The following is a 21927-nucleotide window of genomic DNA, read 5'->3' on the forward strand; positions in this document are numbered from 1 at the left end:
GAAAATGAGGGGATACAAAAAGATATTCTACGCAAGTGAAAATAAAGTTGGGGTAGCAATGTTCATATCAGACAAAATGGACTTTAAAGTAAAGTCCATAACAAAAGACAAGAAGGGCATTATATAATGAAAATGGGTTCAATCCGAGAGGACTGGGTTCAATTCAAATGGAATGGAAGGGCAGCACAGAGATGGAGGGGAAAGGAAGAAAGAAAAAAGTAGGCATCCCTTCACACAGCCCTGGGATATGGCTCCCTAGTATAGATGAGATGTAAATAAAATGGTATGGGGACCCAGGGAAATGCAGAGGAGGTGAAAGCTGATCAAGTAGAAGAATAAGCAAGCAAACCTGTTCTCTGTTTCGCCAAAGAACAAAACTTGGACCAGTAGTTAAGAAAGTACAATGAAGCAGACTTTGGGCTCAATACAAAGGGATTTTTTAACAGCTACCATTGTCCCAAAATAGACTAAACCAGCTGTCTGGAAAAAGTAGCAGGTCTGAATCACAGACCTGTGATTTATTCAGAGGCTGCACAATGGAGATCTGTCAGAGTACATCACAATAAGTGGTATGAAAAATGAAAAACACATGATTTACAAGGTCTCTTCCCTCCCCCAAATTCTGCTTTCTACTTCTAAGTTCTGTGTGCTTGTCCAAATCTGTCTTGTTACTTTATATTCATACTTTATAGATAGCTAAAATTCAGAGTATAGAACCCGCTGATGTTGATCAATTTTGGCTTCTGTGTAGAAGTAAATGAGATCAGATCAGTCACTAAGTCGTGTCCGACTCTTTGCGACCCCATGAATCGCAGCACGCCAGACCTCCTTGTTCATCATCAACTCCCCGGAGTTCACTCAGACTCACGTCCATCGAGTCAGTGATGCCATCCATCCATCTCATCCTCTGTCGTCCCCTTCTCCTCTTGCCCCCAATCCCTCCCAGCATCAGAGTTTTCCAATGAGTCAAGTCTTCGCATGAGGTGGCCAAAGTACTGGAGTTTCAGCTTCAGCATCATTCCTTCCAAAGAAATCCCAGAACTGATCTCCTTTAGAATGGACTGGTTGGATTTCCTTGCAGTCCAAGGGACTCTCAAGAGTCTTCTCCAACACCACAGTTCAAAAGCATCAATTCTTCAGCGCTCAGCCTTCTTCACAGTCCAACTCTCACATCCATACATGACCACAGGAAAAACCATAGCCTTGACTAGACGAACCTTTGTTGGCAAAATAATGTCTCTGCTTTTGAATATGCTATCTAGGTTGGTCATAACCTTCCTTCCAAGGAGTAAGCGTCTTTTAATTTCATGGCTGCAGTCACGATCTGTAGTGATTTTGGAGCCCAGAAAAATAAAGTCTGACACTGTTTCCACCGTTTCCCCATCTCTTTCCCGTGAAGTGATGGGACCAGATGCCATGATCTTCGTTTTCTGAATGTTGAGCTTTAAGCCAACTTTTTCACTCTCCACTTTCACCTTCCTCAAGAGGCTTTTGAGTTCCTCTTCACTTTCTGCCTTAAGGGTGGTGTCATCTGCATATCTGAGGTTATTGATATTTCTCCCAGCAATCTTGATTCCAGCTTCTGTTTCTTCCAGTCCAGCATTTCTCATGACGTACTCTGCATATAAGTTAAATAAACAGGGTGACAATATACAGCCTTGACCTACTCCTTTTCCTATTTGGAACCAGTCTGTTGCTCCATGTCCAGTTCTAACTGTTGCTTCCTGACCTGCACATAGATTTCTCAAGAGGCAGATCAGGTGGTCTGGTATTCCCATCTCTTTCAGAATTTTCCACAGTTTATTGTGATCCACACAGTCAAAGGCTTTGGCATAGTCAATAAAGCAGAAATAGATGTTTTTCTGGAACTCTCTTGCTTTTTCCATGCAGAGTTCCAAAGAATAGCAAGAAGAGATAAGAAAGCCTTCTTCAGCGATCAATGCAAAGAAATAGAGGAAAACAACAGAATGGGAAAGACTAGAAATCTCTTCAAGAAAATCAGAGATACCAAAGGAACATTTCATGCAAAGATGGGCTCAATAAAGGACAGAAATGGTATGGACCTAAGAGAAGCAGAAGATATTAAGAAGAGATGGCAAGAATACACAGAAGAACTGTACAAAATGATCTTCACGACCCAGATAATCACAATGGTGTGATCACTGACCTAGAGCCAGACATCCTGGAATGTGAAGTCAAGTGGGCCTTAGAAAGCATCACCACGAACAAAGCTAGTGGAGGTGATGGAATTCCAGTTGAGCTATTCCAAATCCTGAAAGATGATGCTGTGAAAGTGCTGCACTCAATATGCCAGCAAATTTGGAAAACTCAGCAGTGGTCACAGGACTGGAAAAGGATTGGATTTTCATTCCAATCCCAAAGAAAGGCAATGCCAAAGAATGCTCAAAGTACTGCACATTTGCACTCATCTTACATGCTAGTAAAGTAATGCTCAAAATTCTCCAAGCCAGGCTTCAGCAATATGTGAACCATGAACTTCCTGATGTTCAAGCTGGTTTTAGAAAAGGCAGAGGAACCAGAGATCAAATTGCCAACATCCGCTGGATCATGGAAGTAAATGAGATGAACATAAAAATGTCTGATAGAGCACTCAACAATTGTTCGTTGAATTTTGTAACATTTACTTATTTATTTGGCTGCATCAGGTCTCAGTTTCAGCATGCGGTATGGTTCGTTGCGGCACACGGACTCTCTTGCTGTGGTGCACAGGCTCAGTAGCTGCCGCACGTGGACTTGGTTGCTCTGAGGCTGATGCGTGTGGGATCTTAGTTCCCCAACCAGGGATCAGACCCGTGTCCCCGTATTGCAAGGTGAAATCTTAAACACTGGACCCACAGGGAAGTCCCACCAATTGTTAATTGAACTTGAATCAGTAAAAAATAAGCAAGGAAAAAGAAAAGCTTTGATGCCTTTTGGAAAGGCAGGGCATAGCAAATATCCGACCATCCAAATCTCATTCCTGTTTCCAGGCTTAATGGAGGGCTGAGAAATGAACTTAAATTTGTTTGCAAGAGATACTGTTTGAGGTGACTACCACCAAGCTTTCCATACCCTGGGCAGAGAAAATCCATAGTCCACTCAATAAAGTTACAATGTCTCCCTTAAAGAGTGATCACAGGCTCATTCAGAGAAATATGGGTAATTCAAGGAGGCCTGTGGAATGTGAAAGTTAATTTATAGACTTCCCTTGCATTAGTTAGCAATTTGACCAAGAGGGAAAGAAGATGATTCTGTTATTGACCAATTTAATTTTTGATACTGGCTTTGATTAAAGAATCCACTGGAAATCTAGGTAGAGATATTATTTTAAATGATACTTTTACTTATTACTCAGAAGTTTCATGATCCTTGCCTGCAGTCACAGCATTATTTATTGGTTAATAAAGACTTTGCTTTATAAAAGAAGTATAAGTGCTAATAAGGAATAAAACTAAGGAATAATAGTTATATTAATTAAGCACCTTCTATGTAATTTACTTATATTGTCTTTAACAAGATAGATTCTAACATTTCCACTACGCAGATTATCACCAAGATTCCATAGTTTGTAAATAACTCAGAACACATTTAAATCCAGGCAAGTTGGTAGGTTCAGAACTGGTCTAGAGATTCTCAGTGAGCTCTGAGGGGAGGTGGCTGGCTCCAACTGCAGGTGGCAATATGGTCTTAGACCATGGGGTACTTACCATCCTTTGTCATCAGTTTTGGGTTTATCTACAATTCTAGGAAGAAAGGAAAAATCTCATTTGACATAAGATTACACGTTGTCTGACATCCTTCCTTATATGAAAGTTTTAAACTGTCTTAATATGGTTAGCTTCATCAACCTTTTCCTTATGGCTTATCCTTTTAACTTCCCTGTAAGGATGATCCATTGTCCCAGAGTTATTTTTTGAGTAGTCTTTTCTTTCCCACTGATTTGTATTACTGCCTTTCAAGCTGCTTTTGACTGATAAACATTTGTTTTTTCTTTTTATAAGAATATACGTACATTGTCCCCTAAACTTAATTACATACCTGATATGTTGACGCGTCATAGTGAATTGTTCTGGTGAAGTTTCTTTGGAGCAGTGATTGTGTTCAGTGTTGCATGCTCAGTGTCTAGTATGGCACCTGGCACAGAGCTAACTATTTGGTGAATGAATGAATGAGTCTTGGATAAGATCTACCCAGCCATGAGTCTGTCCTGAGGTTCCGACTCCACACAACTCAACACAGTTTTTAATATATTTTATTATGACTGACAATATGGGTTTTTCTTTCTTGATAGCATGGGCTCCCTCTCGACTTACCTGAGGCAGACATTTCGAATTATCCTGCATCTCTCCTTTTTACTTGACCTTGGCATCTAGTGGGTCACTTCAGTTCATAATTTTTACTTTCTTAAAACTGAAGTATATTTTTCACCCTCACTATATCTGCATTTCAATTCAGACTTTTTTACTTCATTATCTTCTTAATGTCATGTATGGCATATGCACAAGAATGTGTGCAACACATGATCAATTATGACGTGATCAATTACACACATACCTAGGAATCCACCACCTCCCACGAGAGAAAACCGAGTCTGTCTGTTGCCTCTGCTTGGCTGCTGCTCCTGAAGCCACACTCTTGCCGCCACCTAAGGGGTAATCCCTATCCTGAAATTTGGGTTTCTTACCCTCTTGCTTTGGTTTTCTTTTCAAATATAGGTTTATTAAATATATGTTGTTTAGTTACTAAGTTGTGTCTGATTCTTTGCGCCTGCCAGGCTCCTCTGTCCTTGAAATTCTCCAGGCAAGAACACTGGCGTGGGTTGCCATTTCCTTCTCCAGGGGATTTTCGCAACCCAGGGATCAAACCCTAGTCTCTGGCATTAGCAGGTGGATTCTTTACCTCTTTAACACTGAGCCACCAGGGAAACCCTAATACATATGTATACAGTCCGAAAAATGCACCATGTAGATTTACTTGTTATTGGGTAAGCTTTATGAGAATATAATTTCATATTTAGTGAAGTCTGCAACTTCAATTTTTTATTCAACATTTATGCTTCTGAGACTCATCCATACTGTTGTGTGTGGCTCTGGTTCATTACATTCACTAATTAAGTTCATTGGTGAGGACAATGACATTACACTGTGTGATATGCCATGATTCGTCTATTTGGTATTTGTTTGGATTGTTTCCAGGTTTTCTGTGTCTCAGACAAGGTTTCTATAAACCTTGTCTATGTCTGTCTTGGTCCACACATGCAGTTTCTCTAGGCCTTGTACCAAAGAGTGGACTTTCTGGGTGACAGGATATGTAAGTGTTTTGCTTTAAAAGATAATGCCAAATCGATAAGGGATTAAGAGGTACAAACTACTATGTATAAAATAAGCTCAAAGATATATTGTATGGCACAGGGAAAGAGAGCCATTTCTTAATAACCAATTTTAAGTCACTGCATTGTACACCTGAAGCCAGTAGAATATTGTAAATTGACTGTATTTCAGGAAAAAAGAGAATGCCAAATTGCTTTTCAAAATGATCTTATACCCATGCCAGTAAAGTACAAAAGTGCCACTGATTCACATCCTTTCCAACACTTGACATTGTAAGATCTATTAATTTTCCCCTTTTTAGATATAAAATTATATCACTTTTTGTATTTTTTCCAGTTTCGGGTTGCGAAAATCCCTTGGAGAAGGAAATGGTAACCCACGTCAGTGTTCTTGCCTGGAGATAATCATCATGAAGTGATTATCATAGTAAGTTCAATGAACATCCATGATCTCATACAGATATAAAATTAAAGAAATAGAAAAAAAAATTTTTTTCTTGGGATAAGAACTCTTCAGATTTACTCCTTTACCAACTTTCATATATAATGTACTGGAGCATTAATCATATTTATTGTGTTGTATATCACATCTGTTGTACTTACTTATCTTATAACTGGAAGTTTGTACCATTTGACTGCCGTCATCCAAGTCTCCTTTCCACCACCCCCCTGTATCTCTTTTAATTGTAATTTGATTTCCCCAAGAAAGCATTTTGAGACTGTTTCCTATGCTTGTTGACCATTCACAATTCCATTTCAGTGACGTGCCTGTTTGTTTTTCTCCCATTTTCCTGTTGGAGTTTTTCTCAATAAAGCTCTTCGAATATCTTGGATCCAAATTCTTTACAGGTTATAAGTATCATCAATATTTTCTCCCAGTGTGTAGCTTGCTTTCTTTCTGGTATCTTTATAAACAGAAGTTTTAATTGTAATGAAGCTGTGTTTATCAATCTTTTCTACTATATTAGAATTTTTAATATTGTTTGAAAAACATCCAGTTATATCAGTTGTATACTGACTTTATATTATTCTGTACTTTCTTTAAATGATTTAAAAGCTCTGTCTTTCATCTTTAAGATGCACATGGGATTCACTCTTGTGTGCTTCTATGAAATAAGGCTCCAATTTAATATTTTCTGTATGGATAAACAATTATCTTATAACAGCACTTATTTAATTTGAAATATATTCAGTATATATTGCTGTGAGAGGAAAACATAATATAACAATATGTGGTATTTAGAAAACATAATGCATACAGTGATTAGTATATATACAAAATTTTATAAAGATGGTGGAAAAGCATACACCTAAATAACAACAATAATTATCCTTGGCTGCTGGAATAATTGATGAGTTTTATTTATTTTTTGTTCTCATTATTCTCCAAATTCTTTCTCTGTATTGAGCATAAGTTCACAGATTTTTTAAACAGTGAGAAATATAGTAGTATCTATAGACAATAAGTTTCTATAGATGACCTAACAGAAGCAGAAGATATTAAGAAGAGGTGGCAAGAATACACAGAAGAACTGTACAAAAAAGATCTTCACGACCAAGATAATCACTATGGTGTGATCACTCACCTAGAGCCACACATCCTGGAATGGGAAGTCAAGTGGGCCTTAGGAAGCATCACTACAAACAAAGCTACTGGAGGTGATGGAATTCCAGTTGAGCTATTTCACATCCTAAAAGATAATGCTGTGAAAGTGCTGCAGTCAATATGCCAGCAAATTTGGAAAACTCAGCAGTGGCCACAGGACTGGAAAATATCAGTTTTCATTCCAATCCCAAAGAAAGGCAATGCCAAATAATGCTCCAACTATCACACTATTGCACTCATCACACATGCTAACAAAGTAATGCTCAAAATTCTCCAAGCCAGGCTTCAGCAATATGTGAACCGTGATCTTCCAGGTTCACGGAAGGAAAGGAACCAGAGATTAAATTGCCAACATCCGCTGGATCATAGAAAAAGCAAGAGAGTTCCAGAAGAACATATATTTCTGCTTTATTGACTATGCCAAAGCCTTTGACTGTGTGGATCACAAAAAACTGTGGGAAATTCTGAAAGAGATGGGAATACCAGACCACCTGACCTGCCTCTTGAGAAATCTGTGTGCAGGTCAGGAAGCAAAAGTTAAAACTGGACATGAAACAACAGACTGGTTCCAAATAGGAAAAGGAGTACGTCAAGGCTGTATATTGTCACCTTGCTTATTTAACGTATATGCAGAGTACATCATGAGAAATGCTGGGCTGGAGGAAGCACAAGCTGGAATCAAGATAGCTGGGAGAAATATCAATAACCTCAGATAATATGCAGATGACACCACCCTTATGGCAGAAAGCGAAGAACTAAAGAGCCTCTTGATGAAAGTGAAAGAGGAGAATGAAAAAGTTGGCCTAAACCTCAACATTCAGAAAACTAAGATCATGGCATCTGGTCCCATCACTTCATGGGAAATAGATGGGGAAACAGTGGAAAGAGTGACAGACTATCTTTTTGGGCTCCAAAATCACTGCAGATGGTGACTGCAGCCATGAAATTAAAAGATGCTTACTCCTTGGAAGGAAAGTTATGACCAACCTAGACAGCATATTAAAAAGCAGAGACATTACTTTGCCAACAAAAGTCTGTCTAGTCAAGGCTATGGTTTTTCCAGCAGTCATGCATGTATGTGAGAGTTGTACTATAAAGAAAGCTGAGTGCCAAAGAATTGATGCTTTTGAACTGTGGTGTTGGAGAAGACTCTTGGGAGTCCCTTTGACTGCAAGGAGATCCAACCAGTCCATCCTAAAAGAGATTAGTCCTAAATGTTCATTTAAAGGACTGATGCTGAAGCTGAGACTCCATACTTTGGCCACCTGATGCGAAGAGCTGACTCATTTGAAAAGACCCTGATGCTGGGAAAGATTGAGAGCAGGAGAAGAAGGGGACGACAGAGAATGATTGTTAGATGGCATCACCGACTCAATGGACATGAGTTTGGGTAAACTCCGGGAGTTGGTGATGGACAGGGAGGCCTGGCGTGCTGCAGTCCATGCAGTCACAAAGAGTCAGACACGACTTAGCAACTGAACTGAACTGAACTGAAAAATGACAACTGCAGGGATTCCCTGTCAGTTCAGTGGGTGGGACTTCTTGCTTCCACTGCAGGGAGCGAGGGTTCCAATCCTTTTTGAGAAACTAAAATCCTGCATGTCTTGTAGCAGAGCCAAAAATCTTTTTTTTACTTGTTTTTAATGAAAGCTACAGCTTTCAACACCAGTGAGTTACTATTAGATCTATCTACACTAATAAGAAAGAGCTTAACTAAACTGTTGATGAGCTCTAAAGCCATTACGTGATTAATGCATGGAATCCCAAATCTGAGTCAACACAAAGGTATGTGTTTGTAGCACCGAAATCCAACAATGTGTATTTGGGAACCAGCAAAAAATCCAATCATGGTGATCTATAAACAGTCTCAAAGACAGGACTGTAATTGAGTTTTAGTTTAGAAAGCAGAAACCTTATCAGTTGTGCCATAACCTCCCTGAAAGCAAAAAAATTAAGTGAAGTGGGGAACTGGGCCACCATGACAGCTTCAGAAAAAAGGAGCTGTCTTCTAAATCCTTTTACACGAAAGAGGAAAATGAATTAATGAGAATTAATGAATTAAAGAGAATTTACAGTTTTGGACAAAGTTCTAACTAAAAAAATGTATCATACAACATAACTGACTCATTTAATAAATATGTTTCCCATATTGATAAACACAACACTTGGTGTGTATGCTTTCCATAACTCAAAAACAAGGAAGAAGGATATGGTAGTAGGAAGGTAAGAGGAAGTTCTCTGGCTTATGGTCCAAATATGATACTAAATGGTGTGAGAATCCATTTCTTCCATGGAAGCCTTGTGATTTCAAAATTGATCAGTTTATTTCCTATTGCCATATGTGAAAGGAAAATCACCTCCATTTTTTTTTCTTTGCCATGAAAAGATGAGAAGAGTCAATAAGTGTTTTGTATGTATTCTTGAATAAGAGTTAGGATTCCTTAAAATAAAAGGTTCTGTCTTTTATATAGTAAAAGAACACGGATTATACTTTAAAACATCATAAAGATACCAGGAAGTATCGTAAAAGATACGTTTTGCATGTGATTCTATCACAAAATGCTGTTAAAGTACCAATGATTTGAAGAATTATTTCTTAGATTCGAGATAAATTCCTACCCCAAAGGTTACCTTTCAAGGTCAGTGACATCTACATTTCAGTTCTGTGCGAGAGAATCCAGTTTTTAATTGAAATCTACACATTCTCAAAATATTGCCAAGTTAAATTATGGGAATAGTTGTGTTTTAATACCCAGAAGTTTCCTATAGCCTTGTGTGTGTGTAAATCTTGTGTGGTATCACATCCAAGCTTCTTAATTTCACCATTGCTGTTGTTTCCTTCTATTAAATACATCATTGCCTGTGCCACACAAACTGATCTGTTTGTTCCTTGACTCCATAGTCATTACCATTGGCTTCCCTAATAAAAACCTTTCCTCTTTTTCCTTGCTTTTCCTTCCTTCAGCCTTAACCTCAAATATACTGCTTCCATGTGAGTATTTGCCTATTGAATAGGTTGACTCCTTTATAGTAATATTTCCTTGACTAGGATTCCCTTCTAGCCCAGCAATGGGAGATGATCTATATAGGTGTCAACCCTTATGGCTCAGGGAACCAGAGGAACTCCCTGAAGACAGAAAGGAGATACCCTGATTATAGATTACTAGTTAACAAATCTGCCACCTGGGAAGCCCCAGCAGATAAATCACCCTGTGTTAAAAATTGGCTGAGCCAGGACAATACTTTAGTTGATGTTTACTTTTAAAACACAGCTGGACTACTGTTATAGCTTTTTCCAAAGTTAGTGCATTTTTAAAAGCAAAGCATTTCTTAAACATTTTAAATGAAAAAATCCAAAATAACTATGTTGGAGACATTATGAGATGAATGTATTCATGTTGTATGAATTTCATTCTTTTTTTTTTTTTCTAAATCCAAAGAGAAAATTACCAATTATATGTTTTTAATACAAACATTACAAGTGAATTAAAAGAAATTGAGCAAGATATCTCCAGCCTTCGTTATGAACTTTTGGAGAAGAGCCAGGCAACTGAGGAATTAGCCATTCTGATTCATAAGCTCAGTGGGAAACTGAACCCAGCACGCTGAGATGTGAATGAGTCAGTAACCTGGAATTACGGCTTTGACTGGAGCACAACTGTGGGCAATAATACTTCTAAGTATAAAGTACTTGAAAAACTGGTGTAAACTTTTAGTATTAACTACCTTTATCATGTGAATCTTTAAAAGTTAGGTCTTAATGATTTTATTGTTTTATCACATGCAATGGTCTTCATTTTAATGGCTTGCCTTGACATTACAAATAATGACATGCCATTGCATGTAAAGGCCCAATATTAATTACATTACTGACTTTTTTTGTCCATTTTAGAATAAACACTATGTCTCTGCACTACCTGTTTGCCTACAAGCGACTGTAAGCTCCTTGGGGACAGGAACCATGTCTTATTCATCTTTATGTCTCCAGGATGCCTGGCACACAGTAGGTGCTCAGTAAATGTTGTCAAAACCAACCAAACTGCCAACAAAATATAAATAAAAATTCAAAGGCCATCACTATGTAGCATACCTTTGCTTGTGCAAATGCTGAAGACTTTTTTTTTATAGAAACTGAAAAAATTTATAAACAGCTATGACTTGGTCAGATTTTCTTAGACTTTTGGCATCACTGATACTTCTAGAACCTTTGAACCCTGAATGAAGAATTTCACAATGAAATGGGTTAACAGAAAATATAATTACATTACATATTTGTTTCATAGAATTGTTCAAAGCAACACATTAAAGGTTTTTCTAAAGTATATGCTGTTTGCTTACTGTCTTAGATTTTCATTTGTTGTTTTTCAGTAATATGAATTTAGTCAGCAGGGTGGTGAATTTTTCTTGAAGCTGGGGTTATGCAGGGTTGTTAGTTATGACCTCTTAATTTCTGCATCTGATGACTTAATGCTAATAAGTCATCAACAACTGGCTTCATATCTTGGCTGTTAGCTCCATTCTGAGTTTTGGAGGGCACACTATGGGAAGCAATGGAGCAATGGCCGTGTGCCTGCAAAGGCACGGCCAAGCATCACCAGGTTATTTCATTTCCCTTTGAGGCATCTCTTGCCGTTACTACTCACGCTGAGTAACATCTTTTTTTTTAATCAAGGCATTTCAGTTACACGGAATAGATTGTGATATGTCTGTATCTGACTTACCATATAAGTGGGCTGAATAGTGGTAATATTGAGGCTTCTTGACTACTAGGAAAGGGGATACAGGCTGGTAAGCTCCCTCATCTCTTCATAGACAATAAAATATGCAAAGCATTTGTTTTTTGGCCAGCTAGGTTTAAATCTTTCATTATCATCCTGATTCTCTTCCATCTGTTCCTACCAAATCTATACCAGAATACAAATTATGGTCGTAGCTCAAAGATCGTTTTATAGGTTCTAAAAGTCAATTAAATATATAATATTTTAACAGTCACTACATCACACAGGAAGGCTTTCTAGATATGAAGACAAACAGGAACATTAAAGGAACTATGTAAAGCCCTTTAAAGATTATTTCTTAATTTCTACTTTGGAGACTTAATTAAATTAAGAAAAGAACTTTATACATTTTTGCTACCATTGTAGGATATTTCATTAATTTTTGTGCTATGCTAGTAGTATTTTGTCTTAAACATTTTTAAAACTTTATGTATTTTATGTTATGCCTCGGAACTGAATAAAATACTGAATTTTTTCATTGCTATATGTTACCATATTTTATATGAAAACAGTAAAGATACGAAGTTTCCATGATAGACAACACTTTGTCTTACATATAGTATTGTTTAGGCTTCCAAGTGTGAATATTTTTTATTACAGTTATGGAGCAGAATATTAAGTAATAGTTTTAACTGGGGGTGGAAAAATGGTGAATGTAAAAGTGTCAAATTCATCTAGTTTAGGATTCTTAGAGTCTTGAGTGAAGATGAAATTCATGTGAGTCCATACATCTTATATTTTAGTCCATACCTTTTGCAATTCTAGAACTCTCAACATAGGTTGTTTTTCCATTATTTATTATGTTTGTGTAAAACTAGCATTTTTTTCAGTGTTTACGAATTAATTTATTCAATCAATATTTATTGCATGTTAATAGGTGTTTAATAATGTTCAAGGGAAAAATCAGTGTAAATAGCAGACAAAAATCCCCAGTCTCCTGGAGCTTATATTATAGATTAATCACAGTCTAACATGAAAACAATATATAACAAACATTTATGTCACACAGAAGCAAAAGTTTCCGTGCTGTGGTCTTTGAGTCTCTTCTTGGGTCATCTCCCCAGGGGCTCCGATCTCAGCATCATGTGTAAAATAAGTATGTTATGATACTTCACATTTTTCCTCTCTCTACACTTTCTGGGTGAGCTTCAAGAGAAGGACGTGACACCAAGGCATGGTAGATGCTGCTGCTGCTACTATGGATGCCCCCCACCCAGATCCCTTTTAATGGACCAGTGCATGTGCCTCTGAGATCCCAAATGTCCTGTTCCCCAGGGAATTGCCATCAATGAAAGAAAGCAGCCTTGTCCTGGTCTGGTAGTCAACAACCAATTTCTGTGAAGACATGAAAAGCTGTTTTCTTGTGTCACGGCGGGGCCAACTCTTTTGGTCCAAGTCATGCTTCAGAACTCTGGAAAGGATTTAGGCCATGGCTAGATTCTAGCCAGGCTTCCATGGTGGCTCGGATGGTCAAGAATCCACCCACAATGAGGGAGACCTGGGTTTGATCCCTGGATTGGGAAGATCCTCTGGAGGAGAGCATGGCAACCCATTCCAGTTTTCTTGTCTGGAGAATCCCATGGACAGAGGGCCCTTGCAGGCTATAGTCCATGGGGTCTCAAAGAGCACAGCACTCAGCACAGCACAGACTCTAGCTGAGACCAACTCTATTTAGCTTCTTCCCTGTTATCACTTTCAATGGCTGCATAATGACCCACAAAGTGGATGCACTATTTCCCTATTTAGTGGATAGTTAGGTCTCTGTTTTAAATAATGTCTTGAGTATGGCTTCTAACCTATTTTTTGTGGTTTTCATAGACTAAATATCCAAAATTGGGGTTCTGAGTTAAAAATATAGCCACATAATTTTATTTTTTTAATATAAATTTATTTATTTTAATTGGAGGTTAATTACTTTACAATATTGTATTGGTTTTGCCATACATCAACATGAATCCACCACAGGTATACACGTGTTCCCCATCCTGAACCCCCCTCCCTCCTCCCTCATAATTTGTAGATTTGGATACATATTACTAAGTTGCTTTTGAAAATGGTTTTATTAGTAGTTTAAACTATCATGGTTGAGCTCATGTTCTCTCTACAGCATATATAGTGGTATCGTTTAAATGTTTTTCTCATTTGAAAGGCAAAAAAAATGTATCTTACTTTAGTATTATTGATTACAAGTGAAGGTAACACATTTTTACATGGTTGTGCAGAAGCCATCTTCTTTGTGAATTGTCTGTTCATGTTTTTTTAATTGGAATAATTGTATTTCTTTTTAAAATATTTGTAAGAATTGTTTATAAGAATACTAACTGCACACATTTATCCCATTTGTTTTTATATTTTAAAATTCTGTGACATATGAAATGTCTAATCTTTATTTTTCATATTGTTTTCTCCTTTGTGGCTTCTTCTATTCCTTTTGCTGTTGTTGTTATAAAAATTTTGTTTTCTTTGACATCCGGTGGTCGCTTTCCAACTGCCAGAGCCCCTGCTTCCCCTCCCAACCCCTTCTCCCACATGTCCCCTGAGAGACAGCCATTGAACTCCTGCAGACCACCCTCCTTGGGCTTGGGGTCGTTCTATTTCTTTTAAGATGAGACAGATTTCTTTCTGTTATAGGCTGAATTATGTCCCCCCTGCTCCCCTCCTCATCTCCAAATTCATCTGTTAAAGTCCTAACCCCTAGTACTTCAGAATGTGACTGTTTTTGGAGAAAGGACCTTTAAAGAGATAATTAAGTTGAAATTAGGTCACTAGGGTGATTCTTTATCCTTCATGACTGGTGTCCTTATTAGAGGAGATTAGAACATGGAAGGACACAGAGGGAAGACCACGTGATGACACAGCAAGAAGACGCCAGCGTGTGCACCAAGGAGAAAAATGCCTTTGAGAACTGGTTTGGCTCCCTGCTGACACCTTGATTTGTACTCCTAGCCTGTGAGGCCTTACAGGAAAATAAGTTTCTGTTCTGTAAGCCACTCAGTTTGTGGTACTTTATTATGGAGGCCCTATTTAATATAACTTCCAACTCCCTACATTCCATAAAATTCTATAACTATTCTATTTCATCTTCTTCATGGCTTTATTTTTCTATTTACTTCTATAATGTATGTGTATTTTTATTGAGTCTAAATTGATATTTTCTCCAAATTGATATACAGCTAAACCATCTTCAAGCATTGTTGTATATTTCCATACAGAGTTATTTTAGCCTCAGAAAAAAAGTTGTCCATAATACCCTGGGACCGAGGTAGAACCTTCTCAGATCTCTGTGTAGTAAATCATTTTTTTTTTCTTAAGAAACTCTTCTCAAGGGATTAATTCCTGTTTCACAAACATTTCTGAACTCTCCCTTAGTAAGCCACAGAAATCATTTGTGAACCCTCTCCTCATAGACCACAGAGACCACTTATTTGTTTGCAGTATTTCTGCAGGCGGAGTATGATAGGCACAAAGGACAGACTGATGGAAGTCAGTCAAGGAAGGTCAGTGCTCAGATCCTGGGTCACCACTGTAGGCCAGCAGCAGTGTGAGGATCCCTTAGGCCTTTTCGGAGATCTGTAGTTTGAAGGTATTTTCATAATACTAAGATTCTATTTGCCTTTTCCACTGTGTTGACATTTGTACTGACTGTACAAAAACAAGGGTTAATACTGCTGGTACTTAAGCACGGATCAAGGCAAGGGCTTTAAACTGTTGTAGTCATTTTGTTCTTCATCCCTTTGTTACCAACAGGAAACAATGCTTCATGTATTAATAAAAATGTCGTTTATGAAGCAGTGGAAATAGTTAATTTTAAGTCTCTATGCTGGATTATCTTTTTTAATATTCTGTGGGGTGACATGTGAAGTATGCACAAAGCATTTCTAGTGAATATAGAAGTACATTAGTTGTTTCAAGGGAAAACACTTGTAAGATTATTTGAGTTGCTGGCTGAATTCACTGATTTTTTTCATGGTACATTTTTTTTGAAAGCATGACTGACAGGCAAATTATGATTATTTAGACTTGGGTACTTGGCATATACTTCCTTGTTAATTAAAGAAGGGAAACTATCATTTAAAGGAAAATAATTGACATTTGTTGCCAATGCTTAAAATTCAAACTTTTAAGCACAAATTAGAATTTGCAAAAATTTGTGCCCATCATCTGAGGCTGACAACTTTCCAACACTTCAAATTTTTTCTGATGGAATCTTTGATAACATATACAACATCCTCAAAAATCTGTTTGTTAAATGAAGCCACATTCCACATTGCAACTAACTTTTCAAAAACTACCACTTGTTGAGTTTGGGCCTCATTTTCTTCATATACTTACAGTAACAACAACAACAGAAACTACATATACCAATAGATTGTATGCAGAAGTAGATCCGGGACTTCCTTGCTTATTCTTCAGGTGGGCAGTCAATAGATTTGCAAACAAAGCCAGTCTTTTTACTTTTATTTTGGAAAAGAATGATTTTTCATTAAAATATATACATAATGAGTTCATTATTTTTTCAACATTATTTTTAGAAATTTAGTTCTATTTGGAAAGTATCAACAGATAATTCATATAAACAAAGGTCTTTAGGGTCCTCAACAGTTTATAAGAGTTTTGTAAAGGGGTCCTTTACAAAATAGGAGAAGGAGTACGTCAAAGTTGTATATTGTCACCCTACTTATTTAACTTATATGCAGAGTACATCATGGGAAACGCTGGGCTGGAAGAAACAGAAGCTGGAATCAAGATTGCTGGGAGAAATATCAATAACCTCAGATATGCAGATGACACCACCCTTATGGCAGAAAGCCATAGAAGAACTAAAGAGCCTCTTGATGAAAGTGAAAGTGGAGAGTGAAAAAGTTGGCTTAAACCTCAACATTCAGAAAACTAAGATCATGGCATCCAGTCCCATCACTTCTTGGGAAATAGATGGGGAAACAGTGGAAACAGTGTCAGACTTTACTTTTCTGGGCTCCAAAATCACTGCAGATGGTGATTGCAGCCATGAAATCAAAAGACGCCTACTCCTTGGAAGGAAAGTTATGACCAACCTAGACAGCATATTAAAAAGCAGAGACATTACTTTGCCAACAAAGGTCCATCTAGTCAAGGCTATGGTTTTTCCAGTGGCCATGTGTGGATGTTGGACTATAAAGAATCTGAGCACCGAAGAATCAATGCTTTTGAACTGTGGTGTTGGCGAAGACTCTTGAGAGTCCCTTGGACTGCAAGGAGATCCAACCAGTCCATCCTAAAGGAGATCAGTCCCGGGTGTTCATTGGAAGGACTGATGTTGAAGCTGAAACTCCAATACTTTGGCCACCTCATGCGAAGAGCTGACTCATTTGAAAAGACCCTGATGCTGGGAGGGATTGGGGGCAGGAGGAGAAGGGGACGACAGAGGATGAGATGGTTGGATGGCATCACTGACTCGATGGACATGGGTTTGGGTGAACTCCGGGAATTGGTGATGGACAGGGAGGCCTGGCGAGCTGCGGTTCATGGGGTCGCAAAGAGTCGGACACGACTGAGCGACTGAACTGAACTGAACTGAAAGGGGTCCTAGGGCCAAAAGTTTGAGAACTGCTGCTTGTAAACTGACTCTTAGGGCGGTGAAACATATTTCTTTGAGGGAGCCTTTCCAGTGGCGGTGAAAGAGGTCAGTGGCGGTAAAAGAGGTCAGAATCTACCCTGGCTTCAAGTCAGTGCTCCACACACAAAGACAAAGACTTGGGGCTCAGGGTAGTAGTGGCATCGTAGCTCTTCTGCGTCTTGGTCTCCCTGGAAACCACTCCTCTCAGGGCTCCTGAACCCCGCCCTCCTTCCCTCTCCGCCTCTCATTGGAGCGGGTTCAGTCAGTGGGCGGTCTGTCGGGAGGTGGGCGGGGCTTCACGCCCTCCAGAGCCCACTCGCAGGAACGTCCTGACGTCACTCAGGACGCCGCTGCCCTGACGCTTCGCCTTTGCATCCCCCACTGAACCCACAGTAGCTGGCGTTACCCCTCAAAGGCGTCGCTAGCAGTTTCCCCTGAGGCCTGGGATACCACACTCTTTGACCCACCTAGCCTGGCCTGGCGCTGTCCGCCGCCTCCGTGCCGCTGTTATGGATCTGAATCTAAACCGAGCGGATTATTTGCAGGTAAACCTGAGGGGTTGGGGCGGACGCTGCGCGAGATGAGCCCCGCTCTAAGAGAGGATTCGATCCTTCCACTGCCGTTTGTTGGGGTCTGTGGGAGCCGAGCGGCGAAGGAGTGGGTGTGAGTGGAGCCCTCCAGACGCCTTCCGCACAGGCTTGCCATCGGGGCTGGTCCGCCGGCATTTGGGAAGAAGGAGAACCGCCCCCCCCCCACCCCCACCCCGCCTCGGAGTGCCGGCGTCCTGAAGATGCTCCGAGTGTCCTGACGCGATCCGGGATTCCTCCCCAAGGCCCTTCTCCTCCCCTCTGGCTGCAGCTACCTGTGGGCTTCAAACTCCTGACTCTCCTTCTCTACTCAGTCTCGTGTCCCTCGGGCCAGACACTTATTTCGTACTGTGAGCTGGACCTGGCTACCAGGATCGTAATAAAAGCAATGGTAGCCGTTTTCGAGGTCTGGTTTATTCTCAGTTTCCCTTTTGTGCATATATTGTATTGTTGTTCGTCGCTCAGTCGTGTCAGATTCTTTGGGACCCCATGGACTGCATGCAACACGCCAGGCTTCCCTGTCCTTCACTGTCTCCTAGAGCTTACTCAAACCCATGTCCAACCATCTCATCCTCAGTCATCCCCTTCTCCTGCCCTCAGTTTTTCCCAGCATTAGGGTCTTTTCCAGTGAGTCAGCTCTTAGCATCAGGTGGCCAAAGTATTGGAACTTCAGATATATTTTCCTTCACAAAAATTCTCAAAGTCGGTACGTGACGATCAAAGGGATTCAAAGAAGGTAGTTTTCATAATAGCCAAACTGATGCAGTTCCTATTTGAAACAAAATCTCTTAGCACTTAGCAGCAGCAGCAGCTCTTTCTGTTACACCACCCTGCCTCTCAGTATTTCAGCCCTAGACTTTCCCTCTTCTCCATCCCCTTTCCCAGTAATCCTCTTTTGGCTAATGGTACAAATGTTTATCCTGTCACTTTACTTGAGACTTATGCCAGATACTTCCCGTTCAGTTCAGCTCAGTCATGTCTGACTCTTTGCGACCCCATGAATCGCAGCATGCCAGGCCTCCCTGTCCATCACCAACTCCTGGAGTTCACACAAACTCACGTGCATCGAGTCGGTGATGCCATCCAGCCATCTCATCCTCTGTCATCCCCTTCTCCTCCTGCCCCCAATCCCTCCCGGCATCAGGGTCTTTTCCAATGAGTCAACTCTTCACATGAGGTGGCCAAAGTATTGGAGTTTCAGCTTCAACATCAGTCCTTCCAATGAACACCCAGGACTGGTCTCCTTTAGGATGGACTGGTTGGATCTCCTTGCAGTCCAAGGGACTCTCAAGAGTCTTCTCCAACACCACAGTTCAAAAACATCAATTCTTCAGTGCTCAGGTTTCTTCACAGTCCAACTCTCACATCCATACATGACCACTGGAAAAACCATAGCCTTGACTAGATGGACTTTTGTTGGCCAAGTAGTATTTCTGCTTTTTAATATGCTATCTAGGTTGGTCATAACTTTCCTTCCAAGGAGTGTCTTTTAATTTCATGGCTGCAATCACCATCTGCAGTGATTTTGGAGCCCCCAAAAATAAAGTCTGACACTGTTTCCACTGTTTCCCCATCTATTTCCCATGAAGTGGTAGGACCAGATGCCATGATCTTAGGTTTCTGAATGTTGAGCTTTAAGCCAACTTTTTCACTCTCATCTTTCACTTTCATCAAGAGGCTTTTTAGTTCCTCTTCACTTTCTGCCATAAGGGTGGTGTCATCTGCATATCGGAGGTTATTGATATTTCTCCCAGCAATCTTGATTCCAGCTTGTGTGTCTTCCATCCCAGCGTTTCTTATGATCCCACCTTAATATCTTCCATATCCATCTGGTCATCACATTTTGCTGTTTCTGTCTCTGAAGTATCTGTTGAATCTGTCACGTTTTCTCCCTCCATCTCTGTTATCCCCAGTTCAGTCCTCCTCTCTTGGATAATAGCCTCCATCCTCCTCTCCCTCCAACCCATACTTCACAACACTGGCTAGACTGATGTTTCAAAAATACAAATCTAAGTAGATTAGTTTAAACTTTAACACTATTCCATAGAATACAGAATAACAGGATAGATCTGTATGTACAATATGTAAATTCTTTCATGGTCTATTGTCTCAATTTCTCTCCCTTTGGTCTCATTCTCTTCCCCCAACCATGCCTAACTACTGACATTTCTCTGCTGAGCAAACCATGCTGTTTTCATCTTCTGTACCTTTTGTAAAAAATCTTCATCATCAGTTAGATTGGATGTCATTGTCATCAGCATGTTGGTGTCTTAGCAAAAATCTTCTCTGTTCCATTTTCAATAATAATCTATTTCTAAAGATTTTTCATTACAAACTCTTCTTTAACAGCCGTATGAAGTTGTAAGAAAAGGCCTCTAGATATAATTTTTTTGTGTGAAGTACCTTGCCAGTAATGTCACATAATTATATTTGACTTGACAACTTTATAGCATGAATTTTACTGTTTTTGATTGTTTCCTATATTCTGACTTTTGTGGCATATTTCATTAGAAAATAAATTCACTGCTGATAACAATTATTTCATATCACTAATTGCAATTACAAAACTAAGGCTTACTATGATTAGAATCTGCTGGTCCTTTTAATCTTTGAGGTATAACTTCAAATTAATGTATTAGAAAACATTAACTAGGCAGCTGATGTGTTTCCTTAGGTGGGAGTGACCTCTCAGAAGACTATGAAGCTACTTCCTGCCTCAAAACATAGAGCCACACAAAAGGTAATGTAGAGATACTGATGCCTCCATATCTCTAGCTCTTACAGAGGAAAGGTTTATATGCCCTTCTTTATTAATAAGTTTTTTTTTTTTTTTGGACTTCAGATTTTAATTCAAACTAACCAACTTATAAAGACATTTTTTTAAAAAAATCATAGAAATTTGAACACAGATTTATGATTAGACCATTTAAGAAATTATTACTTGTGATAATATATTGTGATTATGGTTTACTTCAGGGGTACACATCTGAAATATTTAGAGGTGAAATGATCTGATGTCTGGGATTTGCTTTGGTCTAGTAGCTAAGACTCTGTGCTCCCAATGCAGGGGGCCTGTGTTCGATCCCTAGCTGGGGAACTGGATCGCACATGCTGCAACAAAGAGTCTTATGTCCCAATGAAGATTGAAGATCTTGTGTGCTGCAACTAAGACCTGGAGCAGCCAAATAAATAAATAAGTTTTTAAAATACTCCATGGGATATGACAAATCAAACACTATTGGGAAAACACTTGATAATTGGAAAACTGGGTGATGGGTTTTTATTTTAATTTCAAAGCTAAAGTGGAAATGGATTTCTGTTAATTTGAACAGAGGTTGGAATACCAAGGGACACTTATATACAGTAATTTTCTTGTACATTATAAGTATCATGTACAATCAGTAAATAGTATTAGCAAACTAGTTGAAAACTATGTTCCATTTTTCTGGGAATAATTTTCCCTGAGTGTACTTGTGCATACCAGATTGTATATATGAAAAAAGAAATATAAAACACAATATGCTGTAGAGAAAATACTTTTTAAAAACTTTGTCATATTTTAAGAGTAATTTTTATTTTAAACTTTATATTTAACAAACAATATTGATTATTTTTATAGAAATATTAATCCTGCAATTTCTGTAAGACAATATAATTTCTTAGTATACTAATGGGGTTCTTTAATAGCTGCAAAATAAATACAGTATTATCATATAATACATTTTATCAAGATAAACCAACAGATTTTTGATAATCATTTATTGTATTCAGTCTACTAAAGCAACACTTTTCAAACTTTTTGGTCTTAGGACTCATTTATAATATTTTTAAGATCATTTTATTTTGTTTATTTTTTATTGAAATATAGTTGGTGTATAATATTATGTAAGTCACAGGTATGCAATATAGTGATTAATAATTTTTAAACATTATATTCCATTTATAGTTATTATAACATATTGGCTCTGTTCTCTGTGTTGTACAGTATATCCTTGTACCTAATTTTATACATACTGGTTTGTATCTCTTAA

General features: G+C 38.7%; 1 protein-coding gene across 3 annotated transcripts in view; it reads left to right on the forward strand.

Moving 5' to 3' along the window:
• The first annotated feature begins 17638 nt into the window (after positions 1-17638).
• BBS7 (Bardet-Biedl syndrome 7) overlaps positions 17639-21927 on the forward strand; it is a 39110-nt gene continuing 34821 nt past the window's right edge. For 2 of the 3 annotated variants that reach the window (XM_027543692.1, XM_027543693.1), the window contains exons 1-2: positions 17640-17854; positions 20571-20636. In XM_027543692.1, the coding sequence (XP_027399493.1) occupies positions 17819-17854; positions 20571-20636 (102 nt within the window). In that variant the 5' untranslated portion in view covers positions 17640-17818. Of the gene's footprint in view, positions 17855-20570; positions 20637-21927 lie in introns of all 3 variants that reach the window. The other variant, XM_027543694.1, reaches the window with a different exon arrangement.

This window comes from Bos indicus x Bos taurus, chromosome 6, assembly GCF_003369695.1.
Source record: "Bos indicus x Bos taurus breed Angus x Brahman F1 hybrid chromosome 6, Bos_hybrid_MaternalHap_v2.0, whole genome shotgun sequence".
NCBI classification, from domain to species: domain Eukaryota; kingdom Metazoa; phylum Chordata; class Mammalia; order Artiodactyla; family Bovidae; genus Bos; species Bos indicus x Bos taurus.